We start from the raw sequence: 20,051 nt of genomic DNA, 5'->3' as shown, positions 1-20,051 counted from the left end.
TGACTTTTCCCAACATTATAAAAAAGTAGGTTTCCCCCTCGCATAGTTGGTTTAGAAAGTCTTTAACTTAAACCACTTTGAAAGTTTCTTACTTTTCCCAACGTGATAAAAAAACACAATAGGTTTTCCCCTTGCATAATCAGTGTAGAAAGTCTTTAACTTTAACCAATTAGAAAGTTCCTGACTTTTCCCAATATTATAAAAAAAAAAGTAGATACCCCCCTTACATAGTCGGTTTTGAAGCCATGCTGTTCGTTTTTGCCAAACAAGTACATTTCTTGTTTCTTGATGTTGGAGCTCTTGATAGTGATTTTGATTTGGTGAGCTTAGGTGATTTTGAGATATGAATTAAAATCAATGTGTAGCTTTCAGATTGAAAGAAGTTCAGAATAATTTGGGGAATTAATCAAACTCTGTATCCCAAATATTATAGGATTCCTTGAAAAGTAAATCTATAAAAAGAATGACAAAGATGATTTAGTTCCTAAGTTGTAATTTGAAGGTATCTGCTATATGGAAGCTTATATTCTAATTTTATGTTATGTTTCTAAAGTTTGAAGTATGTAGAGTAGAAAGTCTGCCTTTTCTTAAGTTCCGATTGCGAATGTGACCATGACTGACTAGCGGAGATTCACTTTGAAGGTGTTCCACCATGTTATTTTGCTTAAAACCTTGAGGAAACTTGATTGTTTACTGTCTCGAGTGAGAATAGGTTTGTTTTCTGAGGGTGAGATTGTCCTTTTTAAACTAACTCCATGCTAACCAACTAACAATACCACACTCGGCATCCATAGACGTTTTATGAAAATATCTACAAAGCTTTCTCTTCTCTTTTTTGGTCATCGGGTTAAAAGTACCTGGCTGACTGCACTTTCAATACCAATTTGCGTGTCACACTAACATTTTTTTTAATGGGGGAGGGGGGGGGGAAGTATATATGTTAAGCAGTTTAATTTTTCCTAGTGGGTCCCTTTTTTTTTTTTTTTTTTTTTTGAAACTGGCATTCTTTTCTTTCTCATTTAACAAGCGAAATAGTTAGAGTTTTAACTTCTACCTTCAACTGGGGCGTAAGTCTTTCTTCCAGGTGGAGTTTAACGTTCATTCCTAAATTGTTTCTTGCATGCTCAAGTTTGAGATTTTTCTTGATAATGATTTTAGCTCTTGTTTTTTTTTTTTTTTTTTTAACATATTTTTAATTAGTTTCTGTTTTAAGTTCAAGATTGTTCTAGCGACCTAGTTTTTTTTTTTTTTTTTTTTTTTTTTTTTTTTTTTTTTTTTTTTTTTTTTTTTTTAGCAGATTCGATTACCTTTAAAATTAGCCCACGTAGTTTTAGAACCTAATGGCGAAAGATTGCCAACCTTAGTGATTTATCCCTAGTTTTAGTAATTTTTATATTACCTAGTATTTTTCAGTGTTCTAAAGCTTTTTTTCCTGAATCTAGTGATTTTTCAATATATAGTGCCTAGATCCAATGTTCCATCGAATAAGTGGTACTTGTATGATATAGGAACGATGTAATATTCTTCATTTAAGTAGAACCTGTTTCTCTGACGCTCAATCCTAATGGAATATACCTCAATACGGTAAAAATATAATACTTTAAAACAAATTTGGGTATTTGCACACAAAGGGAGGTGGGGTGAAATATAACGGGTCTGCATGCCTAATGGCTAGCTACAATTATTCTGCATATTAGGAAGTAAGAATTGTTTTCTAACTTCACACTGTCCAAATACTTTCCTCCGGAATCGTTTAATTTTTTTTTATTTTAACTTCCAATATCTAATCGATGCTTGGATAGTTTTCAAATTCTCTTATTTGTAATTGAAACTGATAATAAGCGCTGATAACGTTCTATTTCTTATGTTTTGGATTCATATAACTAACACGTAAATATAGAATTGCCTCTATTTATAATACCGTGCTGAATTCTTGTTATTTTCGTTTATCGATACATGTCTTTTTACCAGCTCCAAAAAACGAATTGACATAAATACACTTCAGATTATTACGGAAATTAGTCGCGTTTCACGGAACTCCAGCGCTGCTTGTGGGACATTTATCTGTGTCAGCTTGCTGCTTTTATACCGCTTACTTGGGGTATCTGCTGCAAGCAGGATAAAGTGAATTTGACCAATATATGTATATTTTTCTCATATTTAGAAATTTTGTACGCTCATATAAGTGGTATCAACATAGACTCTTTTTCCATCGTTTCCAGTTTAACAAGCAGTACTAGGGAACTGAGTTTTGCCTGGTGAAAGGAATTTGAGACGTAAAAATGCCAATCAGTGTACCGTGCCCCTTCCGGAGATGTATACCCCCTATACCCTCATTCACACAAGAAAAAACTTTCGTGTAATTTTAGTGGATTCATTTTTTTATTTTTAAGAAAGATAGAAAGGAGAGGGTAATTTTGGAACTCTTTGTGTCAATTTTTCCTCTCCGAAGGGTATCCATGGCAAGTTTAATTAATCCATGTTTTCTGCCGCAATATTGCCAAGAATTATTCAAATATTCTAGATATTCTTTATCAAGCAATGCCAGATGAGTAAGTTAATTCTAAATTTATCTTTTGAAAATTTTTAAAGGTAAAAATGATCGCTATTTGAGAATGTGAAAAAATTTCCATGGAGGAGAATTTCTGCAGGGGCGGGGAAAATTTGTCAGGGGAGTTTTTCCATTGATTAAGACTTGTTTTTAAAATTTTCATCGGAAAATTGGAAAACCATCCAAAGTGTTCTTTTGGATGCCGTACGGAATTTTATGATTGCCTGAATATGTTGAACTTATAAAAATAGATTAATCATAAAAAAGGAGTTTATAAATGAGCCTTTAAACAACTCTAAGATGTTCCAGTGCTCTTATAGCGACAAAGAATATCAGTTCTGGCCATGCAAAACAGTGAATTTCCCTCTTTTTCAATGAGGGGGGTTGTAATTTTCCTTCATGAAATCTCGACAATGGCGATTCAAAGGTTGTGCCTTTGGTTTGCTTCGACTTCATTTTCAAATCACATGCAACTGAACGACAAGATGCAAGGGGCTGTTGGAATAGCGCTTAGTCCAGCTGCGAGATTTAGTCTCCTGTGCTTGACCCGTGGCTTGAGGGGAGCGGAAGGGGAATTGGCACTTTAATATTAGTGGTGCAGATGGCAAAAATAGTCGAGTTTTAAATTCACCATCACCCATATTATAGATTGTTTGCACTACACTACTTTCGTCTGCGGCAACTCATTGCTGACAATTTTAGTAAAAGCCGAGCACCCGTACTTAATTTTATGTTTGTTTGATGTGTATCTATTGTTTATTGAGTAATGTTTTGAAATTAGCGGAGTAGTGTCTTTGGTAAATATTAACTTTTTTCACCACTGCTTGAAGAAACATGTGCTATTGAAGACTTGGGGCAGGCACTAGCGTCCTTTCCTTTTTTTTCACTGGGTGTTCAGTGTCAAAGAAAGATGACGAATGCGTCTTTATTTATTTTATTTTTTCGCCTTCCCCAGGAGTTAGCCTTTTTATTCAGCACAGTTGAAAGACCCAATAGCTTTACTTCGGGGGATTACACTACCCTCCACAGCCCCTGGGAAAAGAATTCTCCTGGACGTTATTTTCTACAGAGGGGATTTCCCAGCCTGATTTGAAAAACGGATCAAAAATGAAAAAAAAATATGTTTCTTTGTATAAATGTAAGGAACAGTATTTAAGCTTAAAATAAACACAAATTACTCTATGAATGGAGAGGGGTCACCCTCTCCCCAATCTCTCACTCTTTACGCTAAAGTTTGACTTTAATCTCCCAATCATTTTATAATGACTGCTGTAACACTAGACCCGGGGATTTGGAATAATTATTTCTTTTTCTAAAAAGCTAAAGGACTTAAACGTAACGATTAAGGATTTTAGGAGGGGTCAGCTCTTTCATATACGGAATAATTTCTATAATTTTTTATGCTATTCCCTACTTACAATTGAAAAAACTTTTAGATATATATATATATATATATATATATATATATATATATATATATATATATATATATATATATATATATATATATATATCATGAAAAGAGAAATCACCAATGCTACAGAACAAACACAAAAAAAAAAAAAAAAAAAAAAAAAAAAAAAAAAAAAACTAGGTCGCTAGAACAATCTTGAACTTAAAACAGAAACTAATTAAAAATATGTTAAAAAAAAAAAAAAAAAAAAAAAAAAAAACAAGAGCTAAAATCATTATCAAGAAAAATCTCAAACTTGAGCATGCAAGAAACAATTTAGGAATGAACGTTAAACTCCACCTGGAAGAAAGACTTACGCCCCAGTTGAAGTTGAAGGTAGAAAGACAGAAGGAGAAAAGGAAGACTGTTTTCCTAAATTAGTGATTAATATAGACCAGCACTTGAATGAGGCCTTAACCCTACTCATCGATACAATCACATAGGTCAAACAGCATAGCCACACACAATCAACCATAAAGAATAATCCATGGACAGGCAGTCATGTCGTCAATAAGTATAAGTCGTCATTTACCAAACAATAGAAAAAATAATATAGACAAATAATTCAGAGGCAACACCCAACATAAGGGCTCATCAGGAGAATACACTGGCCTATATAGGGTTTCGCCACTCTAAATTCTCTACCCAGCACAGTGTTGTGGCTACCACAGAATATCCATGGCATCCCCGCGTCAGGTATCACCCCCAAAATACATGCCTATGAAAAAAAAAACAGCAAATGTAAAACAACCAAGTAAAACCAAAACAAGCTTATCCTGTTAATATATCCCTCCCTTTAGCAGCAATAGGTAAACTAAATATTATAAATTTTACCAAATCACAGATATTAACACATTGCAAAAAACCTGAATGAACTAAACAATTATAGAATTCATCTTTACCATGTGGCTAATTTTTTAGAAAATCCGCTCAATTAGAAACAGAATTCAAAATAAATGGCGCTGTGACAACATTTCTCGAACCTCCGAAATTAGTTAAAAATTTCTTTAAGTATTTCTAGATAATTCTTTTGATATTTATTTAAAAGTTCGTTATAATGAAAACTAAATTTTTAAAATTGCCAAGTTAATTTATTTGCATAAAAACCTCTTGATATCAATTTTTGGCTTAAGATTTTACATCTATTTTAAAAATCAATATAATTACTACAAATCCTTGCATAACGAAGTAACTGTGAGAAAAACGCTGAAAATGTGATATTTGAGTGTATATTACTTTCAGGGAATGGGAAACTAACCACTTCAAAATCAAAATCATCCGTTTTATTATACATTTTAAAACTTAATTTATTATTGTCACAAATATTAATATTTAAATCTAAGAAATGATCTTCATGACCAGCGCCATGACTAGGCTCAAGAATAAGCTCTGATGGATATATATTTTTAGAAATATCAATGAAATCCTTACAATTTAAGACCAAAATATCATCTAAATATCTTTTATTATTTGACAAAGCATGTTTTAAATTAATTGGATTATTCTTATCCATCATATATTTATATTCTAGTTGACTTAAAAACAAGTCAGCTATAAATGGGCTGGCATTCCCCCCCATGGGAATTCCCAGAATTTGCTTGTACAAATCACCCCCAAATCTTATATAAGTATTGTATAAAACAAATTCCAATAACTCAAAAATCATATCCAAGCTGTAACATCTCAAGTTAACTGTAGTATTAAAGCAGTTTGTCCATATAGCTTTTTTATTATAAATGTCTATTTTTAAGAACCTTTTACTAGATAAGATATATATATATATATATATATATATATATATATATATATATATATATATATATATATATATATATTTACAAATCTAGGAACCATTTGCTTGTACTCCAATTGAACTAGTGGTCGAGTGAGTAATGGTCTGCTTTCTGAAAATAGTGGTTCCTGTCCCATTTTGCTGAGGATTAATTTTTTTATTATGGTAGTTTCACTTAATTGACTTGGCTATGTTCCGAGTACCCCTCTCCTTATGCTGCATTTGAGAAATCAGACTTACAAAATTACTTTGTAGGCAAAGAAACATCAAGTCCACGTGGAAGCTTCCGATGCCAAAAAGAACAAGCACCTTTTCGATTTCTTTGAGAAGTCTGCTATTAAGGATGAAAATAACCCAAACGCCCTGCCAGGCAATATTAGCGCTCCAATTCGTGAAGAGATAGTACCTGGTAGCTCTGTTACCGCTGTTCTAGGAGTTTCAGACAAAAAATCCGGCTCAGACGTGATTGAGCCCACTCCCAGACACGAAAATAGTTCCGAGTTTGAAGATAATGATAGTGCCAGTGATTTGTCCAGTTATTTAGGTAGCCCGGACGATTTTGAGTCTGATTTGCTTGAACTATCTGACGTGATAGATTTAGAAAGTAAAAAGCGCAAAAAGAGAGATGGTGATGGGAATAGAAAAAAAAATGACAAAAAATCCATTAATAATGGAGGCAACTCAAAGAAGTTTTATTCTCAAAGTTTCTCCGAAAAATGGACGAAGGACCCCCTACTCAGAGACTGGCTAGTCCCAGACCCAATAGATGGGACCAAAGCATACTGCAAGTATTGCTGCAAGGTGCTAAAGGGTAGCAAAACCCATATGCTTCGCCATGCTAATAGAGGCCCTGAATCTTCTCATGCGAAAGCTATGAAAGTTAGAAAGGAGTTTTAAAAGCAAGAATTTTAACGCTGCTCCTTACTTAGAGTTTGAAAAAAACTTTTTTTACGTATCTTACAAATCTAGAAACGATTTGCCTATACTCTAGTGGAACTAGTGGTCCAGTGAGTAGTGGTCGGCGTTCTGATAATATTAGTTCCTGCCACGTTTTGTTGATGTATTTTTTAATATATTAGTTTCGCTTAGTTGATTGGACTGTGTTTTGAGTACCTCCACCCCCGCTTATGCTGTACATAAAATAATTAGACTTACAAAATTGCTTTGCAGGGAAAGAAACATCAATGCCACGCGGAAGCTTTAGAGGGCAAAAAAATTAAGGATCCTTATGCTTTCTTTAAGAAGTCTGCTATTAAAAATGAAAATAACCCAAGCGCTCCGTCAGGCAATATTAGTGCTCCAATTCGTGAAGAGATAGTATCTGGTAGCTCTGCCACCGCTGTTGTAGGAGTTTCAGACAAAAACTCCGGCTCAGGTGTGATTGATTCCATCCCTGGACACAAAAAGAGTTCTGAATCTGAAGATAGCAATAATGCCAGTGATTTGTCCAGTTATTTAGGTAGCTTAGACGATTTTGAGTCTAACTTGTCTGATCTTCCTGAACTATCTGACGTGATAGATTTAATAACTGAAAAGCGCAAAAAGAAGGATGAGAGATATGGTGGTCGAGAGAGAAAAAAAAACGACCAAAAATCTATAAAAATGGAGGCAAGTCAAAGAAGTTTTATTCTCGAAATTTTTCCGAAAAATGGACGACAGACCCCCTGCTCAAGGACTGGCTAGTCCCAGACCCATTAGATGGGAGTAAAGCATATTGCAAGTACTGCTGCAAGGTGCTAAAGGGTAGCAAAACCCATATGCTTCGCCCTGCTAATTGAGGCCCAGACTCAACCCATGCGAAAGTCATGAAAACTAAAAAGAATCAGGTCTCAGTTTCCGACCCATCAAGCTGCTCTGAGGTCACTCACCTTATTTATTTATTTTTTGGCTGTATTGTGCGTTCAAATGAGAAATACCTGTTGCCTTGAGTTGTAAAAAAGTATATTCTCTTGTTATGATATGAAACGTTGATAGGGTCGTAAGGTCATTTCTGGTGAAGGTTCCACTCCTTCATTCAATGTAGTTTCTGCTAATATTGAGTTTACTGTCTTAGAAAGCCTAATTTATGTAATTTTTAATATATGTGCTCAAATAGTTTTGATTTAACCAAGTTATTGCTTTAGAATAATTTGACAGTTTGGAATAATGATTAACTAATTTATCAGAGAATTTCAAAAGAATTAATCAACGAAATTAAAGTTTTAGAAAAAAAGGAACAAGATATATAAAAAAGGGCTTTGCAGCTAAAATAAGCACACAATTCCTTCATAAAATAATAATATGACACACTTTCAAATACATACACAGTTATACAAATGTCGAAATACTAGGAATCTTGGCTTGATTTCATGATCAGCTAAAATAAGCACACAATTCCTCCTTATAATAATAATAGGAAACATGAACACAGTTACACAAATGTCGAAATACTAGTAATCTTGGCTTGATTACATTACATAAACTTTAAACCGTTTTAATAACTTGGGTTTATTCACTAAACTTTATAACATACAACCTAAACACAAGGGGATATTAAAAAATAGAAACATAAATTTATCTAATAAGATCTGTAAAAAAATACATTTTTTCAAGAATAGGCTATATACAATAAATGACATAATTCGTTTTCTTCATGTTATTTTTAAATGTATGAGAGTCGATAATGCAGTAATTCTTCAAATAATTACTCATCTTCTCTTTCAGCAGATAATGAAGGTATTATTCTGAATTCTGATTTTTTCAAGATATATAATTTCTATTTAGATATTATGATATATGAAATCTTATGGGTATTTTGCTTATATTATGCTACTGTATTTTAGGCAACCGCTTTGGACAAGTTCTGTACAGGTGTTTTTTTGGGGCGGGGGGACTTAGATTTATACTGATGAGCATGATACTACGATTACTATCCCATTGGTTTTTTCAGTCCAATTGATATTTTTGTGGCCCGAAGGGCTGGGGGGCTGAATCTGAAGTTGGAACCATCTTTATAAAGAGATTCAAAATAGTGGTACTATTTTGCCGTGAAAAAGGCAATTAAATTGCCTTGACAAGTTAATAATGTTCTTTTACGAACATTTATGCGAACTTAAAGCTAATTTACTTATTTACTAATTAATATATATATAGTTAATCATATTTTTTTATATTAATACTATGTTAATATAGTTAATTATATTAACTATATTCATGTTAATTGATGTATTTATTATTAATTTAATTAAATCAAGTTAATTTAAGTAATTTTTTTTCTATTTCAGAGGAGACCAAGCACAAGTTTTAGAAATCATGAAAGCGTTGATGGTACAGAAGACGAAGGCAAAGACGTAATGGGTGCTTCACTTGTACACACGCCCAGTGAGTCCCTTTCCCTTTTTTTTCCTATTATTGTCCCTTTTCCTTTTTTTTCCTATTATTGTCCCTTTTCCTTTTTTCCTATTTCCTATCTTTTTTCCTATTATTGTTAGATAGAATTGCCTATATATAGTCCCTATTAATAGGAGAAGCCGAAACACTGATACATTTCACCTGTGCCAGAACAACCTAAAATGAGAAACCTAAAATCAATGGCGCATGTGTTTTGTGTTATTAGTCCGTTATGCTGAGTATATGGAGCTTAGTGCAGATTTTAGAGCATGGTTTTTAGACAAAATAAGCAATTGTATAATAAAAGCATAAAGTGAAAAGGGGAAGTATAGAGTAATAAAATAAAGTATAGCACAAGTATAAAGTAAAAAGTAAAAGAATGCGTTGTAATAATTAGCTTAGCTTATCAGTCTGTCGGTAACTCGATATAATTGGGCTATTAAGAATGATCAAAATCGGTAAAAGAGATGCCGATTCAGTCAGAGGCTCATGAAGAAAGCAGCTAAGCTGCTTATAGAGACCAAAGAAAATGTTTATTGTTTTAATTATGGCTCTGTGTTGTAAACTAGTTTCTACACTAATATTGCTTCAGTTTGCAGATATTTTGTTTGTTTCCAAGTTTCAGCACATATCTTATGTGATATTCTAGGCTGAATTTTTTCTAAGCTGTTTTTAGTTATTTTCTACCCACTTGATGTGTCTTTCGGAATTGTTAGCCAACATTTTTTGTTAGATAGCACTTCTGTTTTCCCCAAGCTAATACAGAAATGTGTGCTAACATTTTGTTAGGACAATCAGATTGTGAAAAAAAAACTTTTAATGCTGTTCGTATTAATGGGACAGTAAAAGATTTGTAGCTAAGAGTGGTAATGGGTAGTAAGAGAGAGAAACGCCTTGAAGTTGATAGTTATTATATGTATAATATATGGTGAATATATAGTGAATCAGCTCTTCGGAAGGAAACATTATACTATTCTGGAAATTAGTTTTTTTTAATTCTAAAATAAATACTTGTTACCGTGAATGTCCGAAATCTGTGAATGTCGACATTCACCGGTTATTGTCCGAAATTCATTTTTTCTCCTTGGATTTTAGTCAGCGTTGCCAGTCAACTTTTTCAGTTTAATGCAAAGTTTGATGATGACAGGTTAGATTAGGTTTGGTTAGATGGGCTTACGTTTTTAACCCATTTCTAAAATTTTAATCTAACCTAACTTTAACTTTTACCATCATAGCTTGCGTAAGACTAAAAAAAAAACTAGACTTGCAAAGCTAAGTGAATCAGAGCAGGAAAAAAGGAGTTTCGGACATTGTCTAGTGAATGTTGACAGTAAACCAGATTTCGGCCGTTCACGGTAACATACTTATGATTCCTAAAAGCACGTCATTCTGTACAAATTGTTATATATGATATAAATTATTATCATGAAAAGAGAAATCACCAATGCAACAGCACAAACACAAAAAAAAAAAAAAAAGAGAGAGAGAGAGAGAGCCAGAAGGAGAAAAGGAAGACTGTTTTCCTAAATTAGTGATTAATATAGACCAGCACTTGAATGAGGCCTTAACCCTACTCATCCATACAATCACATAGGTCAAACAGCATAGCCACACACAATCAACCATAAAGAATAATCCATGGACAGGCAGTCATGTCGTCAATAAGTATAAGTCGTCATTTACCAAACAATAGAAAAAATAATATAGACAAATAATTCAGAGGCAACACCCAACATAAGGGCTCATCAGGAGAATACACTGGCCTATATAGGGTTTCGCGACTCTAAATTCTCTACCCAGCACAGTGTTGTGGCTACCACAGAATATCCATGGCATCCCCGCGTCAGGTATCACCCCCAAAATATATGCCTATGAAAGAAAAAAAAACAGCAAATGTAAAACAACCAAGTAAAACCGAAACAAGCTTATCCTGTTAATATATCCCTCCCTTTAGCAAAAATAGGTAAACTAAATATTATAAATTTTACCAAATCACAAATATTAACACATTGCAAAAAACCTGAATGAACTAAACAATTATAGAAATCATCTTTACCATTTGGCTAATTTTTAAGAAAATCCGCTCAATTAGAAACACAATTCAAAATAAATGGCGCTGCGACAACATTTCTCGAACCTCCGAAATGAGTTGAAAATTTCTTTAAGTATTTCTAGATAATTCTTTTGATATTTATTTAAAAGTTCGTTATAATGAAAACTAAATTTTTTAAATTGCCAAGTTAATTTATTTGCAGAAAAACCTCTTGATATCAATTTTTGGCTTAGGATTTTACATCTATTTTTAAAATCTATATAATTACTACAAATCCTTGCATAACGAAGTAACTGTGAGAAAAACGCTGAATATGTAATATTTGAGTGTATATTACTTTCAGGGAACGGGAAACTAATCACTTCAAAATCAAAATCATCCGTTTTATTATACATTTTAAAACTTAATTTATTATTATCACAAATATTAATATTTAAATCTAAGAAATGATCTTCATGACCAGCGCCATGACTAGGCTCAAGAATAAGCTCTGGTGGATATATATTTTTAGAAATATTAATGAAATCCTTACAATTTAAGACCAAAATATCATCTAAATATCTTTTATTATTTGACAAAGCATGTTTTAAATTAATTGGATTATTCTTATCCATCATATATTTATATTCTAGTTGACTTAAAAACAAGTCAGCTATAAATGGGCGGGCATTCCCCCCCCTCCCATGGGAATTCCCACAATTTGCTTGTACAAATCACCCCCAAATCTTATATAAGTATTGTATAAAACAAATTCCAATAACTCAAAAATCATATCCAACCTGTAACATCTCAAGTTAACTGTAGTATTAAAGCAATTTGTCCATATAGCTTTTTTATTATAAATGTGTATTTTAAGAACCTTTTACTAGATAAGAGGAAAGATTTCTTGATAACAGTTTTTAAATTATCAAACAATACATTAAGTGATAAATTAGTATACATTGTCGCAAAATCGAAAGACTCAATTCTTTTAGCTGAAACCATTGCTAAAGAATCTATCACCTGCAGTGAATTATTAACACTCCAATATGGATTAAAATTCGAAAATTTTTTAATACCAGAACAATAGGTTTTAAGTTTATTTACAATTTCCTTTAAAATTAAAGAAAGGTCAGTAGCAGCAATGCGGGTTGGACATTTAGCTGCTCCAGCAATAAACCGTGGTTTAGGGGGATTCTTATAAAATTTTACAGTCCAATATAGGAAAGGGAACTTTTTATCATTGTCATTTATTTTAATATTAAAATTTTTAAAAAGTATTTCTTCAGTCTTTTCAATTAAATTCTCATCCTCTATATTTACCTTTTCGTAAACATTAGTTGTGCATAACTCCCTTTTTAAGATATCACAATACAGCTTCTGACAAATTATGGCAAAATTATTATTAGCTTTATCCACTGGCACAATTACAAATTCATTCTTTAGATTAGCAATTGCTTGTTTAATCTTCGCATTATAAAATAATGATTTAGTGTTACTATTTTTTAAGTTAGAATATATTTTATTTCTTATTCTACTAATAATTAAATTCTTCCAACTTTGAAAACTCTCTTTATTTTTATTCTCTTTCTTACACCACTTATCAATAAATAAATCAAAATCATTTTCCAAGCCATCAAGAGCACTCGATGGTTTCAGATGATGAGAAAGACGGAAATTAGCCTCTTTATTCAATATAATTTGAAGATCATAACTTGACAGCAGTCAAAGTCAACGTTGTTTATCTACAGCCAATGTCATGTTTTTAGATGCAAGCAACTGGCTAATTATCTTATCTATTAAGAATAACTGAGGTTTAATTTTTAATTTTTCGAACCATATTAAACATTGACTTTTAAGTTATCATAAGCCAAATGTGATATGACTCCGTGAAGGTCATTTTTTCTTGCTAACTCCCCACAATTTTAACATAGTCTACTTATGTTTATCCCTCATCTCCCTCCTCCTTTGTAATTCTTTCATATCCATATTTAAAACATAAGCTCAAAAGCTTGTGCAGAAGTTGGTGTACAAGGACTAGAAATGGCTTGCTGTCCATACATCTGTGCAGCATTTTGATACAGAGGCCTCAGCTTTGCTCTAGCTTTAAAATTTCATGTCCAAAGACGGACAGTACTTTCAAAGGTTAAGCACAATAATAAGACTGTTCGCATTTTCAGTAGCACGAGTCTTTTCGTCGTGCCGCTTGTTTATCGTTTGCCGTTCGTGCGCTAAGGTTTACTTTTTGAACTAACAGGAAGCTATTACCGAAAATTGTGCTTTAACCGACCGGCACGCTTTCTTTTCTTACTTTCTCTATTAGCCGCAAGCCTTTTGGCATTAACTCTTTGAGCAGCTTCCTCGGTTCGTTTCTTCTGCCATTGTAGGATTTATACTAAAATTTCTCTTTGAATTAACTCTGAGCAGCTTCCTCGGCTGTTTCTTTTGCCATTGTAGGATTTATACTGAAATTTCTCTTTAAACCGCCCCCTTATATTCTTATAATGACGTCATATACAAAGCCTTATATACTTATAATGACGTCGTATGTGGACAAACACACAAACATACAACTTATTTTTATATATATAGATTTTTTTTTGTTCTGTGAGTTGACAAAAAAAATGTGAGCATACGTTTTTACTAATGATTGGACCACTGGAAAGAGGTCTGTAATCTTTTATTATGAAATTTGTCTTTATGTGATTTTATTGCAATGTTGAGGAAATACCATTAATTTACCTAGAAAATGCTAAAGGACTTTCCTGTCGTGTTTATTCAAGTCCCATTACAGCTAGATTCTACTAATACCGAAATTCAGCCCGTTCCAAAACCTAGTATTAACTGATGCTGCGAATCAGATTTTATCGTTTACAATGGGGAATTCAAACACTGGAATCGACTAATACTGAATTATTCCAGGTATTTCTAGTAATCTGAGATATCGTATCGTTGCTGTTTCTCCTTTTGCACAAATGTTCTTGATATCTGGCAAGCTCCTCCAAGTTTTGCGCTTTTTTCTCCATTTTTCTACTTGCAGTTTTTGTAAGAAAAAAAAACTGTATCTATCGACGAGTGGGTCGTCGTTGTTCGCATTTTTAGGGTCTTCTTTCTATAACGTGTTCACCCTGACTTTTTTAATGTTTACATTTCAGCTTATTCCACTTACAACATGACTAATCATGGCACAAGAAAAAAAAGGTTGAATAAGTAAATGAAGAAAATATCCAGCTAGTGAAAACATAAAATGCCGAGAATATTTCGGTTTACTCTGTTCAGCGGTCCTCGTTGCAAAATAAGAAACAGAAAAATGAAATTAAAAGAGAAACCCCCAAAGAACAAAACTTAAAAAAGCCAATAAAGGGCACCAGATTTTTTAAAAAAGAAGCGAGGACAAAAAATCGTCAAAAACAAGCTATAAACATACCGTACCAAACAGCTTAAGAAGGTTTGGTTTTCCTTTTAAGTTCTCTTTGGAAATCAACAGGTCACTAAGGCTTGTATCTCTACGGATGGAAAGCATTGTCAATAAGAAAACACCGAACGAAATACAACAAGGAAACGTCAAATAACAAAACTTTAAAGAGATAGTTGCGGGCAAAAAAATTAAAAAAAGAAAGAGCCATGGGCTAAAAATAGGCTGTAAACTTACCGTACCAAATAGCTGAAGCATGTTTAATCTTTCTGTGAAGGTGTCATTGTGAATCAACAAGTCACTAATTTTTGAGTTTTACGGATGGAAAGCGTTGTCAATAAAAAAAAAAAAAAAAAAAAAAAAAAAAAAAAAAAAAAAAAAAAAAAAAAAAAAAAAAAAAAAAAAAAAAAAAAAAAAAAAATGCCAAACTAAATAAAAAGAGAAAAACCCCAAAAGACAAAACTTAAAAATGGTAATAGAGGATACCAAAGTTTAAAAAGAGAAACGTGGACAAAAAATCGGCAAAACTCAGCTATAAGCATACCGTACCAAACAGCTTAAGAGTGTTTAGTTTCCTTTGAAGTCGTCATGGGGAATCAGCTCGTCATTAATGTTTGAATTCTTCTCCTGAAGGCTTTGCTGATTCTAGATGGGAGCAAAGGTAGAAGCTAAGCTTCTAAATTGCTACGACGATGTTGGCGTCATTAGACATTGCTACGTCATGTTGGCGTCAAGGGCAATCATTAGAGTCATGAGGTATAGATCTAAATACGGATTGTTTTTCCCAATTATATGTTGCATGTTCAAGAGTCGAACCTGACTATCTATTTATATGCACAGACAATGAGACAGAGAAGAATGTTGTATATTCGCAAGTTTTATGTAGTTAAAAACATATATCTATCTATATTCACAGGTGGGACACAGGGACACAACTACTATGGCGCGTAACTAATATGGCGCGTAACGACTTGCGCGCGCGGGGGGGCGCGAAGCACCACCCCAACAGCTAGTATATATATATATATATATATATATATATATATATATATATATATATATATATATATATATATATATATATATATATATATATATATATATATATAACGAAAAGAGAAATCACCAATGCAACAGCACAAACACATAAAAAAAAGAAGAAAAAAAAGGAAGACAGAAGGAGAAAAGGAAGACTGTTTTCCTAAATTAGTGATTAATATAGACCAGCACTTGAATGAGGCCTTAACCCTACTCGTCCATACAATAACATAGGTCAAACAGCATAGCCATACACAATCAACCATAAAGAATAATCCATGGACAGGCAGTCATGTCGTCAATTAGTATAAGTCGTCATTTATATATATATATATATATATATATATATATATATATATATATATATATATATATATATATATATATATATATATGTATATATATATATATATATATATATATATATATATATATATATATATATATATATATATATATACATATACATATATATATATTGAAGAAATGGCAAAAGTTTTTATTGTTGACCTTTTATTTTGTTGAAAGGAAAGCAACTACTTTCTCTGTTTAAAGGAGTTATGTTTATGCGTTAATGTATTTCCTTTTGATTAGGACACAGACAACGCCTTGATGAGCCGATACCCGCTACTATACTTCGCGAAGAAAAATTGACTTGCTTAGAATATGAAGGAATGCGTTATCGTGTCAAATCTAAATACAATGGGGGTAAATACTGGTACTGTGTATACCAAGGATGTTATGCTCGTATCCTTACGGATGCCGACGACCGAATTCTTTCTATAAAGGGCGACCATTTCCATTCGACTGTATACCAAACGAAAACTCCAAGGGTCTTCCCAAAGCCTCGCAAATCTGATGAAGGTTTTACGTCTAAATCTGAGGAGGTGAAGGATATCAAGGAGGAAGAGGATGACGTTAGCCTTACCACTGGAAATGCTGAAGACGTGTGCTTTCATAATGAAAGCAACTAAGCAGCATGAAAAAAAAATATTGTCTCTATGTGTCATCTAAAATTGCAACTATTTTTGCATTATTTAATATTGTAATAATTACAAAAACCTTATTGTAGTTGAATAATGCAATAATATCTAATGTAATATTTTATATCGTCATTATTTAAATATATAATATATCTTTTACATTTTTATCTATCAAATTTTTTGTTCATTTTTAGACATATATATGTATATATATATATATATATATATATATATATATATATATATATATATATATATATATATATATATATATATATATATATATATATATATATATGTATATATACATCTATATATATAAAAATAATTTTTTTGTTTGTGTGTCTGTCGACTGACGTCATGTTTGTGTGTCAACTGATGTCATGTTTGTCGTCTGACGTCATTATAAGGATTGAGCTGTATGTCGTCATGAAGTTGTTTGTCGACTGACGTCATGTTTGTCGACTGACGAAATTATAGACCGGGACACAAATGACGACCGAGACACAGGGAATATAAATGACGACCGGGACACTCAAAGAGACATTACAGACTGGGACACAGGGAATATAAATGACGACCGTGACACAACTACAACGGGGACAGCGGGGGCACAGGGGGGATATATAAATGGCTACCGGGACACGGGGAATCTTCGATTAGCAATCACCATCAACAAAGCTCAAGGGCAATCATTAGAATAATGAGGTATAGATCTGAATACGTATTGTTTTTCCCATGGAAAATTATATGTTGCATGTTTAAAAGTCGGTAAACCTGACAGTCTGTATGTATAAAATCTATTTATATGCACAGACAATGGGACAGCGAAGAATGTTGTATATTCGTATATATATATATATATATATATATATATATATATATATATATATATATATATATATATATATATATATATATATATATATATATATATATATATATTCACAGGTGGGACACAGGGACACAACTACAATGGCGCGTAACGACTTACGCGCGCGGGGGAGGGCTTGGGGGTGCGCGAAGCGCCCCCACCAACTAGGTGTTGGGGTGGCGAGAAGCGCCACCCCAACAGCTAGTATATATATATATATATATATATATATATATATATATATATTTATTTCTTCGTGGGAGAAAATATGCAAAAATAAATATCGATATCGTCTCCCGGAAGCTGGTGCTTGTTTGATGGTGCAGAAGCCTTCTTTTGTGCATTTACTGTTTTGATATCTGAAAAGAGAAACACGGTGGAAAACGAAGTTTAAAAACATAACTATTTGGTTCTCATAATAACCTGGGAAATAAATATTAAGTCCTCTTTCCACTTCTTCCTTGAAATTAAACAGAATCTAGGAAAAACGTAGTGTATGAAGACCTGTCTTACCAAACTCCATTTAGAAGTTTAAAAACAGTTTTTTATTTAAATTTGTTATGTCAAATTTCTTAAGCAAAATCCTTTTTCTTTTGAAAAATACAAAATGAAAATAAAATCCGCCTTTGTATGCTTCCTAGACTTTGTTTCATGCCTGGCATACAATTTTCTAACGCTTAGCAAGAAAAAGGTCAAAATTCCGTTTTCAGACATGGTACAAAGAAAATTAAAGTTTGTTTCTATATAATTGTTACGGCTAGGTCGAAAACTTTTGGAGACTGCTCCACCTATGTCGTTAAACGCTCTTTGTCTTATTGTCGGGTGGAAGAATTCAGTATTATATCTTTTGACGGTAAAAGATTCAAGCAATTAACAAAAGTAGAAGGAACGAAACAAGATTAGCATCTATCCTCAAAAGTATTTCGTGTCAGAAAAGATGAAATCAAATTCCATGCATCATTGTCAGTTCGGCTCTTGTATGTTGTCACTATCTCTAATATTATTTCTCTTTGTTTTTTTTTTTTTTTTTGAATTTGTAAGCCATGAATGTGTTCAGAGAGAGAAAAATAAACAAAAATTACTGTTTAATGCTCCATCTCCTCCCAAGAACTTAAAACCATGTCCGTGGGACTGGCAAAAATATACTAAAACAACAATAACAAAACTAACAACCAGTTTGCAATACAATACCTAATAGACATCACAGACCTAATAACTAACAGCTTCTTCCAATGTACTAATATTTTCATGCGCCGAGAAGCCATATTTACTAATTTATTTACTTATATATAATATAGCAACTGATTATATAGATTATGTAGCAGTAATTTTTTCTATTAAATAGATTCTTTTCTCTCCTTTAATGTATTTCCTTTTAATTAGGACACAGACAACGCCTTGATGAGCCGATACCCGCTACTATACTTCGCGAAGGAAAATTAACCTGCTTAGAATATGAAGGAATGCGTTACCGGGTCAAATCTAAATATAATGGAGGTAAATATTGGTACTGTGTATATCAAGGATGTTTTGCTCGCATAGCTACCGATATCCAAGACCGTATTGTTTCTATCAAAGGTGAACATCTACATTCAACAGTATACCACCGCAAAAGTCCAAGAATCTACCCTAAGCCTCGACATTACGAGGAGCCTTTTACATCTTTGAAGTCTGAACCGTTGGACGATACCCAAGATCTAGAGAAAGGGTTGAATAATGGTGTTATTTTTACCATTGGAGATGGAGAGGAGATGCCGATTCAGTCAGACGCTCATGAAGAAAGCAGCTAAGCTGCTTATAGAGACCAAAGAAAATGTTTATGGTTTTAATTATGGCTCTGTGTTGTAAATATTCATCTTTTACAATTATTTATCAATTTATCAATCATTGTTAGAAATGTTTTTGGCCTGTAAAAAGGGAACTAAAAGTTTCTAAGTCTGGCACAAGATCGTCACTTCGTTGACTATGATCGAATATCTACCTTTCCGGTAGGTAAAAAGGTCCTCTACCTTTCTGGTCTTTCCCCCTTTTAAAAAAGAAATATGCTTACCAACCCTGTTCCTTTTACTTTAATATTTTAAATCTTCACATTATCTCCCCCGTCCCCTTGGCAAAGTAATAGTAAAATAATTTGCGAAACAGCAATGTTGGTCGTGCTGCATGGAGCTGTCAGATCCAGTTTTTTCTCGATTATCTCCCCATTGTCCTTAATTATCCTAGTTAATTTCGTTGTTATACTTTTTTTTTTGTCTATTCTCTCTTTTTTTATTGTTTCACTCCATAAGTTTCATTTTTGTATGTGACGTGATTAAAAAATAAATTAATAATTAAATGTTTCAGTTGACACATGGCTGAATACAAGTGATATTCATTGTAGACTACGCACCTGGTTATATACATGCATTTGCATATATTGAATAGGGGAATGAAATGTTTCTATTTAATAAATAAACTACGGGAAATGAAATCCCATATTAAGAAATTTTCTTAGACTTCGCCATACTAGGGAATAATCCAAAAATACAAAAAAGGGAATTTTATTTT

The 20,051-nt window shown here is 32.7% G+C and overlaps 1 protein-coding gene across 5 annotated transcripts in view; it reads left to right on the top strand.

The window, feature by feature from the left end:
- The window catches only part of LOC136043884 (longitudinals lacking protein, isoforms H/M/V-like), a 39,243-nt gene extending 19,404 nt beyond the window's left edge, over positions 1-19,839 (top strand). For 2 of the 5 annotated variants that reach the window (XM_065728898.1, XM_065728897.1), the window contains exon 5: positions 6,052-6,884. In XM_065728898.1, coding sequence (XP_065584970.1) covers positions 6,052-6,693 — 642 coding nt within the window. In that variant the 3' untranslated portion in view covers positions 6,694-6,884. Of the gene's footprint in view, positions 1-6,051; positions 7,656-9,059; positions 9,157-16,244; positions 16,793-18,890 lie in introns of those variants that run through there. The other 3 variants (XR_010621744.1, XM_065728901.1, XM_065728902.1) reach the window with 3 other exon arrangements.
- Positions 19,840-20,051: the final 212 nt, after the last annotated feature.

Source organism: Artemia franciscana, chromosome 2 (assembly GCF_032884065.1).
Source record: "Artemia franciscana chromosome 2, ASM3288406v1, whole genome shotgun sequence".
Classification (NCBI taxonomy): domain Eukaryota; kingdom Metazoa; phylum Arthropoda; class Branchiopoda; order Anostraca; family Artemiidae; genus Artemia; species Artemia franciscana.
This window is presented reverse-complemented; position numbering and strand designations above follow the sequence as displayed.